A 22,883-nucleotide genomic window follows, 5' to 3' on the forward strand; every position below is an offset into this window, starting at 1 on the left:
TAAGCAATGATAGAGAAAGAAGGTACTTAATATATATTTTCTGTCTATTTTGCTGGTTTTAGGGTTAATGGAAAGATGCTGTGTTGGAGAGGGATTATTTCAATCATTGTGGCTTCTCTGTAGAGAATTAGATTAGTTCTTTCTCAATACGCAAACATACACCTTCTTAGAAAAGAAAAAAAAGATGAAGAAAAACACAAAATAAAAAGGAAAGAGAGCGAAGAAAAATTGATCCACTGAGAGAAAAGAATTCAGCTTTCAGCTAAAACCACCACCTTCAATTCTGCGCAGCATTTGATTAACAGCTGCTGCTATTTCATCCACTGTATTAAGCAAGCACCCTTCTTCAATCTGTCCCAATTCACAACAACAAAAAGAAACAAGATTTTTAATTGGTTTTTCTGTAACTAAAAACCATAATGAATTTGGTAAGAGAATAATTGCTAGTATATTTTCACTTTTCAGAGAATTTTTCGTTGTAGTACATGAACTGCATCTTTCACATCACACCGACTTTATGCAAAAAACCTTGTATGAAACGGAGATAATACTGTTTTGCTATTCCATATCAATCATAGACTGCCACGTAAAAAAGTTATTAGCATGGCATGTCGTGATTGGCCTGGCATAGCAAAATAATGCAAAGGCAAATGGAAAAAAATGTGGTGTGGCAAATAATATAATTGTAAGAGGGTATAAACTGAATATTAATTGGTAAAGTTGATTAAAAGTCTTAGATGTCGCTATTTACTCCTTTCATTGTTCTTTAATAAAATTTAAAATTCTAATTAAGTTCACCTTTTTCTTTTTCAAATTCCTAAAAGCAGCAAACACATGAAAATAATAAAAACAGAGTTTGCCCAGTGTGGGATTGCTTAACAATAATTAGACTGAGGAAAGTGGGAATTAATTGTGAAAAGGCAAAGCAATCATTTGAAAAGACTTTTACTGTAAAACTACTGTAAAACCTACCTTGACACTAACAGAGTAGAGGACCATTTCATCAACTGTGGTCACATTCAGGTGAAGAACACTGAGCCTGAGACTTTGAAACCCAGCCACCATCTTCAACAGCTGCCTAGGCCTTTTCTTGGAGAGTATCTTAAGGTTGGCATGGCTATCCACCATGGTCACTTCTATGTCTGCTGCTGCCCACTGGTTGCTGTTGCTCTGAGCCATGTTTGGCTCGTTTGCTTGGACCCCAGCTGAGTTGTTGTTGCTCTGAGTTGCACGAGTTGAGAATTGTGGGAAGGTGAAGAACTCAGCCAAAGGTTGTTGCTTGCTCCTTTTGTTGCTGTCCATGGACTGCAAAAGCTGCTCTAGCTCCTTCACAAAATTAATGGCACCCCCAATAATTGATGCTTGGTCACCCTGTAACATTTTTTTACCACATGAATTTTGGTCAGTCCAAAAAAAATTCAATTCAAAAGGACATGTAGTTAGAAACCCAATTATGAATTTGATTTTTGTGATAAAAAAATAATCAAACTGACCCTTTGAGCATAAGACACTGGCATCAATGATCTGAGGACAGCAAGGTACTCATTCATTTGCTTGCGCCTGTTTCGCTCCACAACAATGTGAGTCATCCTCTGGTTTTCAATTTCCTCCTTGTTCTTGCTACTTCTGGTACGACGTCGTTTGCGCCGGTTTGTCGTTGTTGTTGGTGGCGGTGGTGGTGGCGGTGGCGGTGTTTCCATGGCAGAGAGGTGTCCTGGAGGGACAGATTGGTCAGCTGTGCAGGCCTCAGGTGAGGAATTGGGATCCCATTCTTTCACATTTTGCAAAAGTGAAGGAGATGAGGAGCAATAGTCCCAATTTTCATTGAGAACATGTTGCTCTATGTGGTTGTTTTGACCCTCTTGTGAGATAAAGTCACATCCCCAAGAAGCTCCTCCTCCATTGAAAGAGTAGAAATCTTTGCAACCAAAGCCAAATGGATACTCTTTTGGATAAACCACAGCTTCTAATGCCATGCTTTTCCCCTGCAAAATCACTTTTTCTAACAGCAGCTCTGTTTTAATTGGTATATTGAATTTTCAGTGCTCTTTCAGGTAGTGTGTGAGGAGCTATTGTGTGGCTCTGAAAGGAAGGGAGGGTTTAAAGGGTGAGAAGCTTTTTTGCTCTAAAAGAAAACCCAAATCAGAGAAATTGTATTAGGCTTCAAGTCCAAAGCACTACACCCAAAAGACCAAATAACAAACTCACCCTTTTATCGTCCCCAAATAAGAAAGCCTGGTTCCTTTTAAAAGAGCCTTTAGCCTGGCAAACAAAAAGCTACATTGTGTTGCACGTGAGATTTCATGTAGACCATTCACTAGATCAAAGATTATAGAGAGATTCTCTTTTGGTTCTCCCAAAGATAGCAATAATATACTAGTCGACTAAGCAAATGACAGTAACGTTATTTTTACTGTATTTACTGATCGTATTGTTGATAATATCTTTTTTATAATGACGTGATTCACTTGTAAGAACACTATTATAGTCAATTTTTTACACAAATATCGATAATTTGTGATCGTTAATACATCGTGAAATTCACATACATCAACAAATTACCAGTAACACCACTCTCACTTGCATAAAAGATAACCATTGTCTAACACATGGAGAAATAGTTTTATTCAACAAATTAACTCTTAAACACCTCTAATCGACCGACTATTAATTAATTAAAATTGTACGTAGATAATCCAATAGTGGGACCCTTTGGAGGAGACATTTCCTTGGTGTGGGCCCAAGAGCATATCCCAATGTCATGAACACAACCATTTTAACTGTGAGGACGGTCATCTCCCTGTTCAACCGACTACTTTGGTATGCCAATGGAAGGGCCAAGTTGGTCTTTTCATCAGATCACTATTTACTCTCTTTCATAATTTTCTGATTTGGGGAGGTGAACATAGTTTCATTTGGCAATAATATGGTCGGGACACTTGGACATAGAAAAAGAGAAAGATGACGAAAAGCTGGTGGATGTCTCAGAGATTCTGATGAAGATCTATGAACAGAGAAAGAAAGTGAGAGAGAGAAAAAAGAGAGAAGAAAACAAGACACACCAGCTTAGTTCAGAGGAAAACCATGTGATCTCACAAACGGCCACTCTGTAATCATCTCCGATGAGGACTTATTATGTGTCCATCTCCCTTTCCCAAGACCCTCTGCACCATTTTACTGTTTCCCTTTGTTTCTCTGTGAATTTTTTTCTCTTATATAATTCAATGGTGTTAGTGTGTTACTTCTACCAATAAGTTTTTTGTAGGATCGATAACACGTTCAATCTTTGAGGGCTGGGGGTTGGATTTACTTGTTATCTTGTAAAAAATTACAAAAAAATCCAATAAAGTTACGAATTCGTGCATTATTGATCTCTTTATCGATCTGACCAACAAGTTTTTTTGAGACAAAAATAGAATTCATTGATAACCCGCGAACATTATAAAGTAACCGATATATTAACAGTGACCTCGTTAAAACCTTCTTTAAAAAAAAGTACCACACATGCTACAAACTAACAAAATAATCAAAATCAAGAATATAAAATAGGACAAACCATCTCTATAATAATTATACCCAACAAGTTAACTGTTATTTTTTGATGTAGAACTCGGTAGATCCATTCTTTGCTTACATAGATGTGAACTTAATATCACTTGGATTAGCATGTCACATGGACATCAAATAAGAATTTGTTTTAAATAGAACCCTAACTTTCGAGGGACAGAGAGATGAAAAATAAATTACAGTTATTTCTCAACCCAAAAAAAAAAAAAAAAAAAAAAATTGTTCATATATGCACAAAATGGTCAATTGTTACGTCCAAAAAGAGACATGATAGCCAAATGAATGAATGAGCCAATACTATAACAATTTCAAACTTCATGGTTGTTTTTACTAATTTTTAAAATATATGGACCAAATTACTTGGCACTCCAAACTAGGAGGGTGCAAAATATAATTAGTCATATGTTTTAATACTAATTAAATCAAATTTCAATAGGACATTCTCTAGGGCTTCTCTTGTGTCCTTCCATGGAATTTTGCTAACACCATGGTACTATTTTAATTTTGTTTCCCATTTTAATATTGCTGTATTGAATTGTTTTTTGAGTTATTCCATTCATTGGTTTTAATTACAATTTTACCGTCCTTCGATCTATTAAAAAAATGAGCAAAATCTATACCAACCTGGCATTCCCTTGAATGGATCACGAGTCACGACTAGTTGTAGTTCATAAGATTCGGCGACCAATCAAGTCTTGAATGGAATGCAACTTGGTTGGTGTCATTTTGTTTTTTGTAAACTCAGTGTTTTCTTCCATAATTAAGATCACTTTGAAAAACAATATATCTGGCTATTTTAGAGTATTGTTGATCTGATATCTACTAAATTATCAGTAGAGTAAGGATTGCTACCAACTTATTGTATCAAGCATCACATTAAGTTTTTCCTTTTTCTTTTTTTTTTTCCTCTTTTCTTTTCACATTATGATTGCTATCGGCTGAGGTGATAGTACAGTATCACTCTATAATTTCTCCTCTTTTCAAGTAATTTCAAGTGATATTGAGAACGTCTACCTATACCTGGAATCTTGTTTCCGATTCTCTCCTCAGTTATCGCATTTCTATAATTAATAAAAAGACTACTTCAGTAACTCTTTATTTATCCAAGCATAAAAAACTGATGGCACTATATTTTATGGATCAAGCCCTATTTGATTCTCCTAGTCAGTAGGAATAGATCTGAATCAAAGGGTTTCAGAAATCTAAACTGAGGGCTATTGTGAAATAGCACGCCAACACTACAACCCTACCTTTTCATGTCTAACTATATATTAGGTTTTGTCAATTGTGGAATGCAGTGGAAACCTATATAGAGGGTCCTTATTAGCACAACTCATCACCTAATAAAACACTGAATTTAATTCAGATTATGTCTATTATCATAATCTGTTCCCTAATGGCATGTGCTTCATGCGCCAAGTACGCTTAGCAGAACCTTTTAGCTTACGCAAGTTGGCACAATGTAAATCACAACTTGCTTGGCCAGATATCTGGTTTATTAAATTCTAAAACCTATTAGAATAGTTGTTTATTGACTTGTTCATGAAACCATGGAATTGTGACCTCAAATTATGGGAACCTGCTAATTGTTCTTTTTCCTGCTTTGGATTTTCCTTTTCGGATTCCAGCAATATTAGTTGGATGGATATATATATACATATATATATATATATATATATATATACACACACATAGATCTTTAGTTATTGGAATTCGTCAAATAAGCTTATTTAAAGGACACCTTTATAAGGCCCATTCTGCATTGTATTTCACTAATATAAACCGTCTATTTTATAAATATTCATTCAAAAATCATCTCTACAAAAAATCACTTCAATCTGATATCATTTAAGTTCATTCATATACGGGGTTAAAATTTCAGTCTATATTACCACTTAGATCTATATCATCCTTTTCAATATAATTTACACGGGAACTTTTTTTTTCCTTACCAAAATATATTGGATACTTGCAACATGTAAGACTCAATGATCAACGACTCATATGCTCCCTCACTGATGCTGTATTTAGCAAATTTCTTTACATAAATTGTATCCCCAAATTTTGAAATCGTCTTTTTTCTATGACATTATTGTGTTCTATGTGGCTGAGCATACTTATGTCGAATATTTGTCAAAGCATCTGGCATCAAATTTACTTCACGTAAGGTTTTGTTTTGCCATTGGAGCGTTTCCCTCCAATAATTTTTACTTTTTAAAGTTTGCCAAATGTCAAACTCATCTTCGATCTTGTACATGTGATCTATGAAAGACAAAGGCCGTACGTTCTCCAATTGATCAGATGACACGGGGCTAAGATTGTTCCGGAAAGATACGTAAAGAAGTTGTTTATGATGTGTTTGGGAGTGCCTTTTCACACCAACTTAAAAACTATTTTAACTTAAAAGCGTTTTCCCTAGTGTTTGGTTAAAACAGACAGTGATCATGTGAAGGATTTCGTCCTCTACAAGCTCTCTGGTTAGCTGTATATCATCAATAAATCTAGTCTAGATAGGCTGGCCTATCTACACTTGTTTTCGAATTCATCTAAACAAATTTATAATTGCTAAAAAAATCAAGACAGTCCATGGAATGAATTTACAAGTTGGAGGTAAGATAATCTGCAAAATCTTGAAAACTAAGTATCAATTTAAAGTATTTACATGCATGGGAATATAAGTTGATATTGTCGATAAAGTATCGAAAATGTACCAAATACTACTCGCAACCAATCAATCGCTCTCCTCAAAAGTAATTACATGGGAAATGTATTAATTTGAGGTCTAAATGTACCAAATGTTGCTTGTTTATTATTTTGTTGCTTGTTTATTATTTTGTAGGGCAAACAAACTCACAAGCGTACCAAATGTCTCTGGTCTCAGGGGATCTGATTTTAGGCCTAGCTGGATCAAAGGTAAATTCATTCTAGTTCGACCAATTCCAAATAAAGTTATTTGTTTATTATGCCAAGCTTGAGGTGCTCACCCAACGAATATTGGCCTGGTGTGACCAAACAAAAGGGGACAGAAACAAGAATCATCTGCTCACTTGCCTATATATAGACTTCTATTCTATATATACATAATAAGAAAATTTAAATGACGTCCATCTTTCATTTCAATACTAGTTATCATTTTACTATAATGCACCTGCAATATTCACTCATGAACTTATAAACAAGTTCAAGACAACAATATAAACAAGTTTTGAGACCAAAAAACCAAGAAGCAGGCGCAGATAGAAAGTGAACATTTTGAAATTGTGAAATTAGGATGTTTGTCTTGGAGCTCTTGTTATAGAATGCATAGTTAATAATTGATTTGTTTTTTAATGCGAAGCTTCTACATTTCCACTGAACTGGCACAACATCAATAATGTCTCTTTCGATTATTTTAGCCGGAACTATATTTTGGCAAACCATTCCTTGCCAACACATGCATTAATCTATGGGTTCAGTATCTTCTAGGTTATTATATGTAATCATGCGCACAACCCTTCTATTTGGTCCTCCCTCATCTCATGGCTTAGTATTTGCGTGCATATTATGGACCCTTTTCAGGCGTATAATCTATATCTATCTAGTGGCATTTGTTAGGTCTTTACTCAATGATTATTCCTACACAACTTCACACAAATTGGAAATTGTTTTGTTATCTAACCATAATAAAATAAATTGATGAACACGATATTATAAACAATAAAAATGCTCTATGACGGATGACCTAAAAATTGATTCGATGCAGATTATGGGATTAAATTGTGTACTACTAAGTTACACAATTTGTATTAACATTGTATTAAATTACTCAAATGGTCCTTAAACTTATACCTGATTTACATTTTGGTTTTTCAATTAAATTATTCGTTCAAATGGTCCATCAACTCTATATTAATCACTCCATTGATCCTACTGTTACATTATGTTAATATTGCCGTCAAATGTAAGGGTAAAACCGTTCATAACCGTCCTATGTTCCCTAAATAGATGATAAAGTGGTGATACATAGGTGATAAAGGGGTGATAGATAGGTCAAAAGTCTTATTTGCCCCCACAAATGTAGCATGTGCTGCTCACATGACTAAATTTAACAGAAAATATAACGGTAGGACCAAAGCACCGATGAATAAAGAGTTGGTGGACCATTTGAACGAATAATTTAGTTTAGAGACCAAAATATAAATTGGGTACAAATTTGAGGACTATTTGAGTAATTTACCCTTATTATATATAAGGTCCTTATGAATTTTTTTTAAAACTTATTTACTTCATTTAAAAGAAAAAAAAAAAGGTAAAAGAATAGTCTACGAAAATGTAAATATTCAAAAAACAAAAAAACAAAAAAAAATAAAATGGAAGAAGACAAAACTTCCCTATATATAAATGAGGATAAAGTTAAAAATAAAAGTTATTATAACTTCTTTCACCTCAATATTATTTTTTAATGTTGAAACACAAATAAATTACAGAAGCTATTAGTGATAATGATTAGATCAATGGTATTTCCTAAGATTGCAAGAGTATACCTTCCACATAATTAGCCTCCCAAAAAAAGATGGTGCAACTACACATTAGAGCCCTTCTAGAGAAGGTGGATAATGTCATTAACTAACAAGCAGATGCCTGATGGAACTTCAAGTCATCAGAATATCAATGAGAAATTAAGTTTGGTGGCTATCATTCATATTATATATATATATATATATATTATGATTTGAAGCCTCTGTTAATGAAATCTACAAATATTCCATCACCGTAGCTCAAAATTTATGTATTGGTTTCCAACTATTTTATATAAGGAAAATATTAGACAAATATTTGAGAAAGCAATTCTACACACTGCAAAATATTCCATTATCCTATCACGAGCCTCCATCATATATCCGACAGTACAAAATAATGTTAGGACGGCAACAAAATATTTGACCTGGTTAATCAAATATATTGCCGGGAAAAAGCATCTTGTGGTCAAATCGACAATTTGTACCGGAAATCACAGATTAAATTATTCTACATTATTTCATTACATTGATGTTAATTAAAACGGTGTTCAACGGATAATAAGGTACTTGTGATCAGAGATTATTATAATTTATATAACCTCCATCTTAGCTGGGGTTGTTGTACAAGTTCTTCATCAACTTGAATTGGTTTTTTTTTTTTTAAATACAAACGATAGTCTAAATTATAGGAGTGAAGAGTTTCTCACACATATACACACACAAGACTAAGATGCCATGAGAGTTCAAACCTTAGACCTCTTGTCTGCAAGTCAAAACCCTTTGCTATTAGGCTAGACCCCGTTGACTTCATCAACTTAATTTATTTGACAGTACTCTCTCAAATTTGATTAAAAAAATTCTTAACTAAAATGTATACCCTTTAATTTATTAAACTGGAACAGAAAGTAGAATATATTGATCCTGTCTGTGTTTCTAACTCGTCAAAGATATGTGGTATATTTTTCAGCAATTTCTTTTATAGGAAAAGATACTGCATATCTCAAATTTGACCCATTACGTACAAGTCCCCATCTTAATTATCTGGTACACAAACATAAGGCAATATTTTTCTTTTTCTTTAAGTGACAACAAAATTTGTCACATATATATACAACTCGTGATCATGTTGAAGACAAGCTAATCAATTTTCAAAGTTAGATTATACGACCGTTTATAATTAAAAACAAACAATGAATAAAACCTTAGGAAAGATGTCTTCTGCAATGTGTTCTTAAATGACGTACAAATAATTTTATTGTTATCAAATTTGTTCATTCTCATCTTCAAGTTATTTGACTCACTTAATTAAATTCATTATGGCATGAGAACTATCGTTTTAATTTTCTCTTAATCACAACGAACACCGAGTTAATACTGCCCAACAATAGTTAATTGGATCACAATGTTTAATTAAGCCAAATAGTAGTGTTTACAGGACAATGAGTCGTAATCAGCAATCGAATTTGCTTTCTTGGAAGCATGATGCATGATAATGTGATCAGACTGTAAAATGATTGAAGGAGATTAGTAAAGTCATTAATTTAAACCCAATTAAGATTCCTTTTTAATTTCCTTTTGTATTTGTCCAACAAGACATAAAATGCCTGACCGGAAAATCTCCCATTTTGTGGAATCAGCCATGAAACAAAACCCTAGAAACTAAAAAACTTCATCAGCTAATGTAGTTGTCCAACGTAATTAAATACCCCAATTAGAATATAAAATTCAAAAATTAATCTGAGCCGGAGAAACATATAATTAAAAAAAAGGCCATTTTGCATGGCAACAATTTCAGTTACATAATATTGATGGTTCTGATTTAGGCAATCCATGGTAGCATATTCGTCTGCTTCGACTGGACAGAAAACAAGTTGGACATTAGCAGCCCTACGCTTGGCTTATTGTCCCCCACAGGCCTCCACAACCAAAACCGCGGCACCGCGGCACAAGCAAAACCAGAGGCCTCCTTCACAACACAACAACAGTGATAATTTTGGCTTTCTCTTGCTAGTTGCCACCGCCATTGACTCATTGCTTGCTTGTCTTTAATATTTGTTTTAGGAAATTATATATCATCTAAACCCATTATGAATTGCCATGGTTGTCTCAAAAGTGATATTGGTATTTTATTTTCGCACAGATCAATATCATGAATTTTTCGAAGAAAGTTCCACTTTAATAATACTTCTGTGAATATAGTACTCTTCCGGCCATTAATGATCATCTAAATTATTTTTTTGTGTGTACTTATTTTAGAGTTTTTTAATTAATTTATTTATTTTTATTTTTATTTTTAGCTAAATTTAGAAAGAGAGTTTTTCTTACATACATTGTCAGTGTTTTATGGGAATTTGAACCTAAAAGCCAGTGTTGGCCCTGAGAGTGGGCAAGGAGGGCAATGGCCATGGGCCTTGCATTTGTAGGGCCCCAAATTATATATATTATATATGTACCAAGTTGAAGAATATGATTTTAGAGGAGAATCATTTCAATAGTTTGGCATTTGGAGGCCCCAAATCTGATTACAAGTGTTTCTAAAGATTCCAAATGAAAATTGTGTAATATATGAACATCAATTGCATGTATTTAAGTATTTAATTGCTAAAAGTAGCAATCAATGAAAGAAAGCCAATAGGGACTAGAAATTCTTTTATTTATCCAAAAAATTATTGTTAGTAGATTATTTAGTGAGGAAATATGAAAGAGTGCAAATTATTTGTATCCTCTTTCTTTTTTATTTTTAAATTGGGGAAGCGATTATATGGCCAATACTGGAGCCATGTTTATTTATCCAAATTGTATTTGATTGCATAATTCTTTTTTCATGTTAGTTTATTATATTCAGGAGAAGGAAAGAGAAATGAGCCTAATTTTCATTTTTTAGCCTAGGGCCACCTAAAAGTCAGGGTCGGCCTTGCTAAGAGCACTAGTGTTCAAATTAATATCTTTTTTTACTAGGATAAACCCTGTTGACTTAGAGTTTTAATAATTAACTTAGGCTCTCTATTCATTACATTACCTATTACTAGGGTTATTAAGTTTTATTTATAGAAATTATTAAGTCTCTCAATGTCATTAGACCACATAGAGAGCTCAGCGTGTAAAATAAAATCTCAAATTTGTTCTTCTAACCCGTTTTATACTCAATTTAAAATAAAATTTTACACTGTAGTTGGTATGTATAAGTCCCACATCGATAAACTACTGGGTCAATTTGGGCTTCATATGCAATTACAAGAAGCCGCATTAGTAACTAGTCTTTTTGAGGTATAGTGTTGATGTGATGTGCACTTCCCATTGGGTTTTACCATGTGAGCTCGAGGGCACATGTGTGGATCTCCCTAGTTATTTTGGGCTTATTAGGCTACTTACATGGTTGGCATTTTTGGGCTCAACATTAAGCCTTAGTGCCAGTTTGGCATTGCTTATTTGAGGTGATAAGTGATTTTTTAAAAAATATGGGAAGTACAGTCCGTTTGGTAAACTATGAGAAAATCACTTATTGTTAAAAATTGCTGTGAGAGAAAGCTATAAGGAAAAGCAGCTAATGAGGTGCTTTCATTTTCTGATTATGCAGGAATCAGTTTCAAAGAAGTGCTGGATTTAATGATTATGCAGCAATCATTTTCTGATTATGTGGGAATTAGTACCAACAACACTTTTAACAAAAAATTTACCAAACGTCAAACTGCTTTCTATCACAGCTGATTTCTCTCACAGCAAATCTAACAGCGATTATTTTCACAGCACAGCAATGCCAAACTATCCCTTAGTAGTTATTTTGTTTTGATTATTTGAAATGGTTATAAAGTTTGAGGTTTTGTTCCTAAACCGGTCAGCTGGTACATTAATTGGGTTAGGGTCTGTTTATGAGTACTTCTAGAAGCTCTTTTTAGAGAAGCACATGTCATGTGCTTTTTCAGGAAGTACTCTCAAGTGCTTTTCCAAGAAGAACTTCGATTTCTTATAAGACAATAATCTAAATTACGTTGGATTGAATTAGTTTGGTTCTGGTGGATTGATAGTTTCCAAAACCAATTATGTTGGATTGAATTACGGGTTGGATCTAAATCTAACCCAATCCAACCCATGTCCACCTCTAGCCACTATACCCTGTAAGTTTGTAATATAAATATTTGTTTGCCAAAGAAGTTGTAATATAAATAGAACCGCTCAAATTTGTAAGGCCTTTGTATTGTCAGGAAAGGAAAGACGGACTTAATATTCTCCAAAACCCATGAGCTTTTTTCTAGAAACTCCTTTTTCAAAATTTTGCCCATAACCATGTGAATCTTTGGGCTGTTCTTTCTTTCATGAGCCCACTGTTTGATAAATTGATTGGGGTCATTAGGCCGAAGATATTAGAAAATAAATTTCCCATAAGAAGATCAAGGTTAAATTAAGGTTGATTATTACGAAAATAACTGTAGAAGACAAAAGGATTACCTTGTTCCCATCGATCATGGATGAAGAATTTAAAGAACTAAATTAAAACTGGGCTGTTGATTTTAATATAATCTAATTCCAAACACCAAACGTCATATAATTCTACTTCGTGGATAAAATTCTTGATTTTGGGGTCTTTGAATTTTTATTCCAAAAATTGTTATTTCGGTCTCCTAATTTTCTTTTTTAATCTTAAACTAATCTTTAAAATTCTTGATAGCAAAAATAGAAGACAAAAAAATCTTCTCCTATCTTTTCCTCTCCTTCTTCTCTCCTCGGGTTTGCTCTGCTAAAATATTAGGGGAATAAAAAGGTGAAATAATGATTTTTCTTTCTTGCGAAGTTGTTCATTTTGTTCTAACGATGATGACAATAAGTCTTGACGAGTATTCTTGTAGTTATCATCAAAATAGTTCCATGGGCAAAAAAATAAAAAATGTAAACGAAAAAAAATCATCAAAAGACTTTCATCTAACAAAATTTCATTAGTCAAAGGAACATACTTATCTGTTGAATCAAGAAAGCAACAACTACGAATTCTTTATTTTATAAATAAGGATTTAAACCAAGGAGGAAGCTAGGATTAAAATTCTTGAAGAGAGAGTGAATATAATATTAAATAATTATAAGCCCATGGTTTTTAAAGAGCATGAGTCGCATGTAGATATTTTGATTAGATATTTGAGATTGAACGAATGCAGTCCTCTCCAATTAAGAAAACAAAGGAAGAAGCACTCGAATGTGGACTTTTAATTAGAAAACTCGATGAACAAGTGAGCTTTCTCTGTCACTGATTTTTATATATCACAAACATGAATTTAAATTTGAGAAATTCACTATTATACCCGTTTGTGACAAAATAAATGAACAAATTAGTTCACAAGTAAATAAATTGACCAGTCTCTTTCGTCTGCCTTACATTCTAATGTCTAATATGTCATCAAGTTTTGGGGCTGCGCATATTGAATTAATGGGTTAATTATCCAATCCCCTTCCTATAACTTATTCGTTTATAAGAGGCTTCCTGGGTTCGACCAGAATTGTCTTTAGCATTACCGTACTAGTTACATTTCCAGGTCTACTTTGGTAGACAGAGAGAAGGACATGTGTGGGCGAATTATCAGGATTTCAAAATGAACTGGGCAGGATTTACATTATAAAGAAATTTGACGGCACGAGAGAATTTTATTGATAACAAAAAATAATACACCTAGTCATAGGGACGTAATGAGCCTGTACCCCTCAAAATGCATCTAGATAGAAACTAAGAGGTTAAAAACACAACAATAAATAAACATGCAATGCAAATACAAAAAATAAAACTATTTAAGTAGCACTCTTCGAGACTTCAAATAATTAAAATCACTAATTATTATTCCAACACTTGCATCCATCTATGAGGACAGGTCATCTCATCACTGTTCTTTTGTTCTGTAATACAAATGATATTTGAGGAGAGAGGAATTGAACACATAATTTTGATTCAGTGCATGCAAAAATGCTCTTAAACATATGAAATACAAGTCCCTTGCATGCAATCTCACATAAAATACAAATTCTGTGTAGATATAACCGTTCTTAAACACTTGAATTACAAACCCGTTATAAACAATATCATCCTGATGTAAGAGTTTTTCATTATCATAAATTTATAAGTGAGCAAGTGGAGAAAGAGGACATAGGTCGGCTGGTCATCTCAGGTTTGTCGTTAGAATGAAATTCAACTTGGCCTTCCTGGTACCGTTGTAGCCACAACTTGCAATTCCCATTTTCATTGCCATTCACGTTTGCAATTCTTATAATAAATAGTCCAAAAGAGTATTCCCTTTCTTGGGTCTTCTTTTGCCGCCTACAATCTCCATCCGTCCTTTTACTCTTCACCTAGCTCGTCCCCCTTTATTAAGTCTTTCAACTTACTAATTTATTTTTCAACTAAAATTACTTTTTGTTTTCTTTTTCAACTAATATAAATTTCAAATTCTAAATTAGATTCTTGACATCCAATTCAAGTCTGACACGACACCTAATACCCCAAAAAAACAAAACACTTCAATGGGCATGGATAGTATTAGTAGGGTTCATATTTATATTATCCATGACTATGAAACTACCTACAAAGTAACCATGTTTATTAATTTCGTAGTTGCGCCCTATAACGAAGAATCACATATGTCATTATTGAAGTGTTTTTCGGTGTTTGTTTTTTTGTTTGTTCTTGTAGTACCCTCCCTTGTAACGAGCCTCAATCCTCAGAGCTTGAACATGGCAGCTACTTTTCACCTTCCAATTTGTGATTCTATAATACAGTCAGCTAAGTTTGGTGCAGTTTAAAGAAAACAACAACTGAAGGCACCAACCAATGTTCTAGAATACAGATTAATAATTGTTTTTAGTATATAAAAAAAAAAAAAAATTTGCTCATGCCAGCTACACAATTCTACTTCAACTATTCTCGTTGTAATCGCATACATTGACTATCACCCAAACCACAAGAAAACAACATGCACAGCCATCTCAAACTCAAAGCGTCCCAACCTCCATTTTCCTACATCTGTCAATCATTGCCACCCCCAACCCCAACCCCCCAACATCACCATCTTCATCATCAAATGATCCACCCCATTTATTTATAATAAAAAAATCAAAAAAATCCAATATTATATGTTAGATAATCCTCCATAGAAATTTTATTGTCTTCTGGGTCCCACCCTCTCCATTAGTCAACCTCCACAGCCTCCTTGCTCTACAAACAAACCCACACGACACGACTCATTCAAACCCTCAACTATATTCATTCTCTCTTCTTCCCTCTACCTCTCTCTCTCTGTATACAAAGCTCATGGAGTAGAGCCAACCCTTTTCTGCACTTTCGGTTTCTGCTTCTCTTTGAACAGCAAACCTTAAACCCTAAACTAGTAGTGATTATGAGTTTCAACCATGCCGCCTTGTTGGCGTGGACACTCAGCTTCCTCCTGTTCTCTCAGCAGATCACAGCCCAATACGCACCGCCTCCGCCACCATCCAACAACTCAGGCGGGCCGAGGTTCGACATCAAGATGGCCGTGGTGATGGTGGTCCTGGTCGTCGTCTTCTTCATCCTCGGCTTCTTGTCCGTCTACACCCGCCAGTGCGCCCAGACCCGCCTGCAGGGGCATGTGGACCTTGCGCTCCGCAACGGCATGGCACGTGGGCTCGACCCCGCCGTCATCGAGACCTTCCCGGCTTTCCTCTACTCCGACGTCAAGGGGCTCCAGCTCGGCAAGGACTCGCTCGAATGCGCCGTGTGCTTAAACGAGTTTCAAGATGACGAAACGCTGCGTTTGATCCCCAAATGCGATCACGTGTTCCACCCGGATTGTATCGACACGTGGCTGCTCTCTCACTCCACTTGCCCAGTTTGCCGGGCGTACCTGGTTCCCAAGCCGGGCGAAGAGCCCTACACTTGGGTTGACCCGACTGACCCCGATATCGAATCAGGTCAACCTGATGCAGGCTCGTGTACTGTGGATGAACCGCCACCACCGCATATGCCACCCCGCCAGGTGTCAGTTCGGGTGGTTGAAGATCAAATCAAAGAGGAAGAATCTCAAACGCCAGTGGTTATTAATTTGGTGAATGTAAGTGAAGGAACCAATCAAAGAGGTCCACCTAGGTCGAGGTCAACAGGTTTTAGACCGCCGAGGTCAGGATCAACTGGGAGGCGATTCACTGGAATATTATTTCCAAGGTCACATTCGACCGGTCACTCGTTGGTTCGACCCGGCGAGAACGTCGAGAAGTTTACACTACGATTACCAGACGAGGTACGAGCTCAGCTCATGAACTCGGCCTTGATTCGTAGCAGGAGTAGCAACGTGGCATTCCCAAGGGCTGGGAGTACAAGGAAAGGTATTAGGAATGACTCAAGCTCAGGGTCAAACCGGGCGAGCCGGTCAAGCCGGTGGGGTTTCTCAATGATGCCACCTTTTGTTTCTCGGAACGGTTCTGTTAGGAACCAAATTGGAGATAATGACGTGGCAACCCAGTCGACAGTTGCTCCATCGGAATCGAAGAAATCACAGTTGGCTCATATTGACGGTGATGATGATGAACAGTCAACTGATGCGTTGCGGAGAAAAGATCAGTTTTAAAATATGTAGCAGTTTAAATTTGCCTCTACTCAAATTTTGTGTACATATTTATTTAAATTTGTTTCTTAAATTTTTTTGTTCAAATTGTGAGACAAAACATGTAATTAGAGTTATCCGCACAAAGTGAAGAATAAAGTAGTTGGAGGAGCGAGAGTTTGTGAATCGTGATTAATGTATGTAATTACCATATCACCCTTAACTTGTTTATTACTATTTTTTTTTAATACAAATGATATTTTATTTTAAATTAATATAAACTAAGGAAAGAGATATTTGAACTTAGGTGCAGAGTGGGGAGAATATCCGCTCTAGCCAACTTGACTAAGCCCATGTATGCCCTTAACTTGTATATTTATGTGTTCAATTTGTTTAACATTAAAAGGACATAATTGACTTTTCGCAGCACAAGAGGAATGAGTTATTTTTGATCAGATTTTGTGGTACCTTTTTCTTTTCTTCAACTTTTTCACATGAGGTAAGATTGATCACAAAATTGGCTATAATAGGAAATTAATCATACAGTTTGAATTAATTGGTGGTCATGTTTGATTGCTGAGCTGAGCTTTTGTTTTATAATTTTATATCCAGAGATGAGGATCCAACCTTATCAAGTTTATATCCATATGTGCTGAAAGTCAAAGTTCATACCAAACAACTTAAAACTACCTTTGCTTTCAATCGCATTTACAAATTAATTAAGAATAAGACTTCGATGTAATCCAAGTTGCATATGTCTGAAAGCGAACGGACCCTGCATGCGGATCATCTGTTTTTAGCTTTGTGTCAACTCTTCAAGTCATGATCTAATTTCCAAACGGTTGCGATGACTGATTAGGCATTTACCAATGTTTGGTGGCATGTGTGGAATATACTATGTTTCTTGTCATGCTCAATACCTTTTTTTTCTTCTTAAATCAACGGAAAGATGGATATTTTAATTTGTAATTTTCATTGATATTAGAAAGAGAACTACTTGTACCATTAGACTAAAAACTAATTTGTTCTAACACGATGTTGAGGGAGTCTTCCTCATCCCGTATTTCTCCAAAATTCATGACGGCCTTTTGTCTTATATTTTATACAAATGTCAAGAAACTTGTCTTTTAAATTACAATTTGTCGACGAACCATAATATAAATATATAATCCTCTTCTATTGAGAGATTCTGTAAATAATTTTATTTGAGGGACACACTTTAGGGTACTCTACAACTTCTTTTTCAACGATCCAAACAATCTATTTTTTAGGTCTTCATTCATAAACCATCTTTACAAAAAATTAGACAAATTGGAAACCATTTAGACATCTAATTGTGTCATACCAAATCAATGAACACAATGATTCAAGAAAGTACTAAAATTTCAATAATTTAATTGAGTGATCAAATGATATCGGATTCAAGTGATTTTTTGTAGAGATGATCTTTGAATGAATATGTACAAAATAAACGGTTTAGATTAGTAAAATACAATTCATAGTAAGCCCTATAAGGGTGTCCTATAACTAAGTTTATTTGAGGGATCCCTCAATAGAACATATATGTGTATATATATATATATATGTATTTTTTTTTTTGGGTGAACAAAGTTTAGAGGGAGGGAAGGCTAACCCATCCCAAGGCCTCTTTGAGGACTTACGTTGGGTGTCTTAGCCCCTTTTTGTGATTTTTACAGATTACCCATAAAAGGGATTGTCGATAGCGAGACTCAAGCCTAAGCCTTAATAGAGAAGAAAACGATCATTACCAACTCAACTAACCCTTAGTTGGCGAGGAACCATAATATGTGAATGTATAGAACACAATGAAATACAAATACAACCCTGTGATAAGATAAAGGCTTAAGGTTCCAAAGGGGAGGAAAAAAAAAAAAAAAAAAACAACCATTTCGGCTTCGGCCCCATTCTCACCATTATGGGCTCAACCCTCCAATTTCGGGCATTTGTAAGTGTATTTCGTACTTGGGCCCATTTCTTTTGATAATGGTGCCAATTTTGTCGATACCTGGACGGTCTTATATATGGTCACTCATATTCTGATATATTCCATTCGTCAATCGAATTTATCATCTTGCTTCATCAGATTCTTTTCCTCGAACCGAGCTTCCAAGATTTCAGTTTTTAGTTTGTGGTATGTTCCCCCCAATTGAGGTGTAGTTTGTTTCTAGGTATATGTCTCTTTTGAGAATCACCCATATATATAACTCTAACTTTGTTTCAATAGACGATGCCAAACAGTTTGATAAAATTTCGTTAGTAACGTAATAGTCAATTTTGTCAGACGAAAACGATTGAAATTAGATGTGAGGAAACTGCTCTAGTATATCTTGGCAGGTTCCCTTCTAGCCTAAGAAAGATCGATGTCGATATGTTAGAATGAAAGGAGCTACCTAAGGAGATATTTGTCTTCTTTTTATAGAACAATTTAAGAGAAGGAAAAGTCCATATATACAGGCCATTTACCTTTAAGTTTCCTTTACATATATAGATGTTATTGGTACTATTTCAGAGCTATGAATTTGTTTCGATGATCTCATCTCATAACATTTAGTGAAGATATATTATTTATTTTTTAAGATTTACAAGGATCAATATTAATGCTTTATCATTTTTCTTTGTGGTAGACAAAGCACACGATGAGACATCTAATTGGAATTTGGACTAAGTCAATGAATCCTATAATGGTCTACTCAAACATTAACATATACGGAATTGCAGATTTGGATCTTTCAAAATAATTAAGGAATATATACGGAAGAGAAAGAATCCAAGTAGACAAAAGGGAGAAAAACTTCAATAAGTATTTTCGTGTCACGTGTCAAAGTAAATGATAAATACCGTTCAATTAAAATTTATCATGCGTTACATAATCTTAATTATAAATAAAATCATATAACCCACTCTGAAAAAAACCAGTGTCGGCCACTCAACTTGACACATGACATAAAAGTAACCACTGTAACATTTGTGCACAACTGGACGCATATAAACCATAAACATTTACCTTATCTGCCATAAAAATTAGATTTATATTTATTAATTTTTATTATACTCAAAGCGTTATTCGCGCAACAACTTACACATAAGTGTAAGAACACACTTAAAAAGCGTTCAAGCCTCTCTTCCCATACGGTAAAAAGCCATGCACAGTTTGCACACACACACGGACACCACCAAATTATGAAACCGCGTTTACCTGTCAATTTATACCCTCCGCCCTATCCCAACTCCCTCTTCATTCACTTTTCTAATCAATTCGTCCATCTTCCATGGCCCGTATCAAACTCATCGGCATTTTGAAAGACAAGGTCTCGATCCTCAAGGCCACTCTATACATCAACCGCCATGCCTCGTCAGTGCATGTTGCCGTCCTACGCGCCACCAACCACCACCCGTCACGGCCGCCTTCCGAGGAGAAGATCGCCTCCGTGCTCGCCCTTGGGCACTCCTCACGTATCACTGCATGCACATGCATTGAGGCGCTCATGGATCGCCTCCACGGAACGCAGAGCGCATTTGTTGCCCTAAAGTGCCTCTTGACCCTCCACAACATTATAGCGAAAGGGTCATTTATTCTCAAAGACCAGCTTGCTTTTTACCCTTCTTTTGGGGGACACAATTTCTTGAACCTCTCTATGTTTTCTGACAATTCTGATTTGGTCATGTGGGAATTTTCTTCTTGGGTTAGATGGTACGCTGGGGTGGTTGAGCAGAATTTGATGGTGTCTAGAGCAATTGGGTATTATCTCAACTCATCCAAGAAAGATAAAGAAGAGAAGGCACTTACGTTACTGGACTCGGATTTGGCAGTGGAGATTGAAGTTCTTGTAGAATTTGTGGTACGAATTTGCGACGCACCAAATTCTTTGGACCTTCAGAGGAACAATTTGGTTTATGAGGTTGTAAGAGCTGCAGGGGAAGATTACAGGTCTGTTCAGCGAGAAATCTTGGCCCGAGTGAAAGAAGCTGGGGACAGAGTCGACTCAGTCGAGGGAGTGAATTCTGATGAGTTGACTCAGTTGATTGACACGTTGCAGAGGCTCGAGGGTTGCAAGGGGAAGTTGATGCTGTTGTTTTTGAACAGGAAGAGGAATGATGGGTTTTGGGATACGGTTCGGGAGACGAAGGCCATGCTTGTGGAGACGAAGAAGAAAAAAGAAGAGAAGAGCCTGGTGAGGTTTGCGGGGAGGGACGAGTCGGCCGAGTCGACGCAGTTTTGGAACCCATTTCTTGAACCAGGACAGTTGTTGCTGTTACCATCTGGTGGTGGGTGGTTGGATTTTGGCCCAACCCCAATAGCGGTTTGAAAAAGTAGATTATTGGACCGGGTCGGGTTTTTGTAGTGGTGCACTTTCTAATTATATGTGAATTATGTTATTTAATATGAATCACTCGTATGTACATGTTTCTAGATTGAACAAAAGATTTATCTTTTTAATATAATTGAAAAGGAAAAGATTTATCTTTTGTCTTTATGACAGTTTCTCCAATAAGAATTTAAGTTAAGAATTGGTTTATATATTTCTAATTTTATTCGTTGGATTACATTCATTAGATGTATTGGTAGATTTAATATGTAATACACAATCAATCCAATGCTTAAGATTAGAAATATGCAACCAATACTTAGCATAAAATACTTATTGATCTCTATTTATGGTTTGGTTTTTGGTGTGAAGTGTGAATCAATATTTAATGTCACAATTTGAATAATGTGGATGTGAAATTGTGATGTATGTCGACAGAATGGTTCAGAGACTTTCTTTTCTTCTTTGTGGGGATAATAAAAACAAAGGTGGCTTTGTTGTTATTGGACAGAAACTTCCATTAGGTTTGTTTTTTCTTTGAAGAAAAGTTTGGACAAAGAGAGAATGAAATTTTGAGCTAGGTTTGCACCAACCCAAATTTGTGCTTGATTTTTCTTAGGATAAATTACTCAAATAGTCCTCAAATTTGTACGTGATTTACATTTTGGTCCCTCAATTAAATTATTAGTCCAAATGGTACATAAATTCCATTTTAATCGCTCTATTGGTCATATCATTACATTATATCAATGTTGCTGTTAAATATAAGGGTAAATTGGTCATTTCGTATGTTAAAAATAAATAAATATTGAAAAATGAAATAAAAACTCTCTCTCTCCCTCTCTCTCTCTCTCTCTCTACAACCATCATAGTGGTACCAAGAACTGGAATTCCAACAACTGCACTTAAAACCAGATGCTCCAGAAGTGTTGCATTTCCAATTTTTGCACCTTCAATGAGCTTTAAGCCTACTACAACGTCCTTTCCTCCTTCAATCTCACCTGGTCTGACCTCGATTCCCACTTCACCTTCATCCAAGACTCCCTTAACCAAAAAGTCCAGCTCCTCCAAACCCTCGAGTCCCAATCCTCAAATCATTCTTCTTCTATACCCCAAGACCCCTGTTCATCAAACCCTCCATCTTAGAAACCACAAGACCCTTCTTCTTCTTCATGTCAGATACCAAAGGACCTGTCTTCTTCGTGGAATTTACCGACCCAGATAGCAGAAGACCCGTCTTTGTCATCTTGACATTGGCCCAGATAACGGAGGACACCAAAACACCACCCCAGATAACAAAGGACCCACCTTCTTCATCAAGTACTCAAGTTCCAGGCAGCCCTGTGCCAATGCTATCAAACCCTTTTGTGAAACAACACCTTCTTCATCCTCCATGCCTTGCTCATCTGCACCTCGCTCAATTCGAAGCCTCCTCAATCTCTTGCAACTCCGAGCAAGAACTTCTAGTCCTCTATCCCAATAATATTCCTTGTCTGTCCATGACAGAAACAAATTAAAGTTCATATGTAAGTCCCAAATAGGATTCCCACTCCAAAACAAAAAAAAATCTTCCACAGACCCCTCCCAACAAACCCAAAACCCCAACTCAACAACGACCCAGACCCTCTTCCCCTCTCCCTTGATTTCCCTTTGTTGTTGAGAGAGAACCACCCATCACCCTCCTCCCCACCTCATCACTCGCCAACCCCACCTCCCAAAACAGCTACTATCAATTTCTCACCCTCAAAGACGCCGAAATTGCTGCGAGGATTTTGGGGATTTATGCCCATATGGAGAGGTCTGTGGGAATGAGGGACAAGAAATCAAAGAGAGGGGGGGGGAGGGGGGTCTCATTATTATTATTTCTCTTTTTCTTCAATTATTTCCTAATTTTTTTATTTATTTTAACTCTATTTTATTTGTTAATTATGAAAAGT

The 22,883-nt window shown here is 35.7% G+C and overlaps 3 protein-coding genes across 3 annotated transcripts; 2 read left to right on the forward strand and 1 right to left on the reverse strand.

Moving 5' to 3' along the window:
- Window positions 1-83: 83 nt before the first annotated feature.
- On the reverse strand, window positions 84-2,275 carry LOC117626598 (transcription factor bHLH94-like). The gene is made up of 3 exons (XM_034358698.1): window positions 1,494-2,275; window positions 973-1,371; window positions 84-351 (listed from the first exon to the last, which is right to left on the reverse strand). Exons 1-3 carry the CDS (start codon window positions 1,974-1,976, stop codon window positions 259-261), a joined length of 975 nt encoding a protein of 324 aa, XP_034214589.1. The 5' UTR covers window positions 1,977-2,275; the 3' UTR covers window positions 84-258.
- Window positions 2,276-15,283: 13,008 nt separating this feature from the next.
- LOC117621005 (RING-H2 finger protein ATL34-like) lies at window positions 15,284-16,834 on the forward strand. The gene has a single exon (XM_034351266.1). It carries the CDS (start codon window positions 15,437-15,439, stop codon window positions 16,640-16,642), a length of 1,206 nt encoding a protein of 401 aa, XP_034207157.1. The 5' UTR covers window positions 15,284-15,436; the 3' UTR covers window positions 16,643-16,834.
- A 2,920-nt stretch (window positions 16,835-19,754) lies between these two features.
- Window positions 19,755-21,155, forward strand: LOC117613818 (putative clathrin assembly protein At4g40080). The gene has a single exon (XM_034342405.1). The coding sequence runs from the start codon at window positions 19,909-19,911 to the stop codon at window positions 20,944-20,946; it is 1,038 nt and encodes a 345-aa protein (XP_034198296.1). The 5' UTR covers window positions 19,755-19,908; the 3' UTR covers window positions 20,947-21,155.
- The last annotated feature ends 1,728 nt before the right edge of the window (window positions 21,156-22,883 follow it).

The sequence above is a fragment of the Prunus dulcis genome, chromosome 1 (genome assembly GCF_902201215.1).
Source record: "Prunus dulcis chromosome 1, ALMONDv2, whole genome shotgun sequence".
Classification (NCBI taxonomy): domain Eukaryota; kingdom Viridiplantae; phylum Streptophyta; class Magnoliopsida; order Rosales; family Rosaceae; genus Prunus; species Prunus dulcis.

Coding starts and splice junctions, on each gene's coding strand:
- LOC117626598 (XM_034358698.1), bottom strand. CDS start 1,976: ATGGCATTAGAAGCTGTGGTTTATCCAAAAGAGTATCCATTTGGCTTT. Junction 1,372..1,493: donor CAGTGTCTTATGCTCAAAGG/GTCAGTTTGATT, acceptor AAAATGTTACAG/GGTGACCAAGCATCAATTAT. Junction 352..972: donor TCTACTCTGTTAGTGTCAAG/GTAGGTTTTACA, acceptor GAATTGGGACAG/ATTGAAGAAGGGTGCTTGCT.
- LOC117621005 (XM_034351266.1), top strand. CDS start 15,437: ATGAGTTTCAACCATGCCGCCTTGTTGGCGTGGACACTCAGCTTCCTC.
- LOC117613818 (XM_034342405.1), top strand. CDS start 19,909: ATGGCCCGTATCAAACTCATCGGCATTTTGAAAGACAAGGTCTCGATC.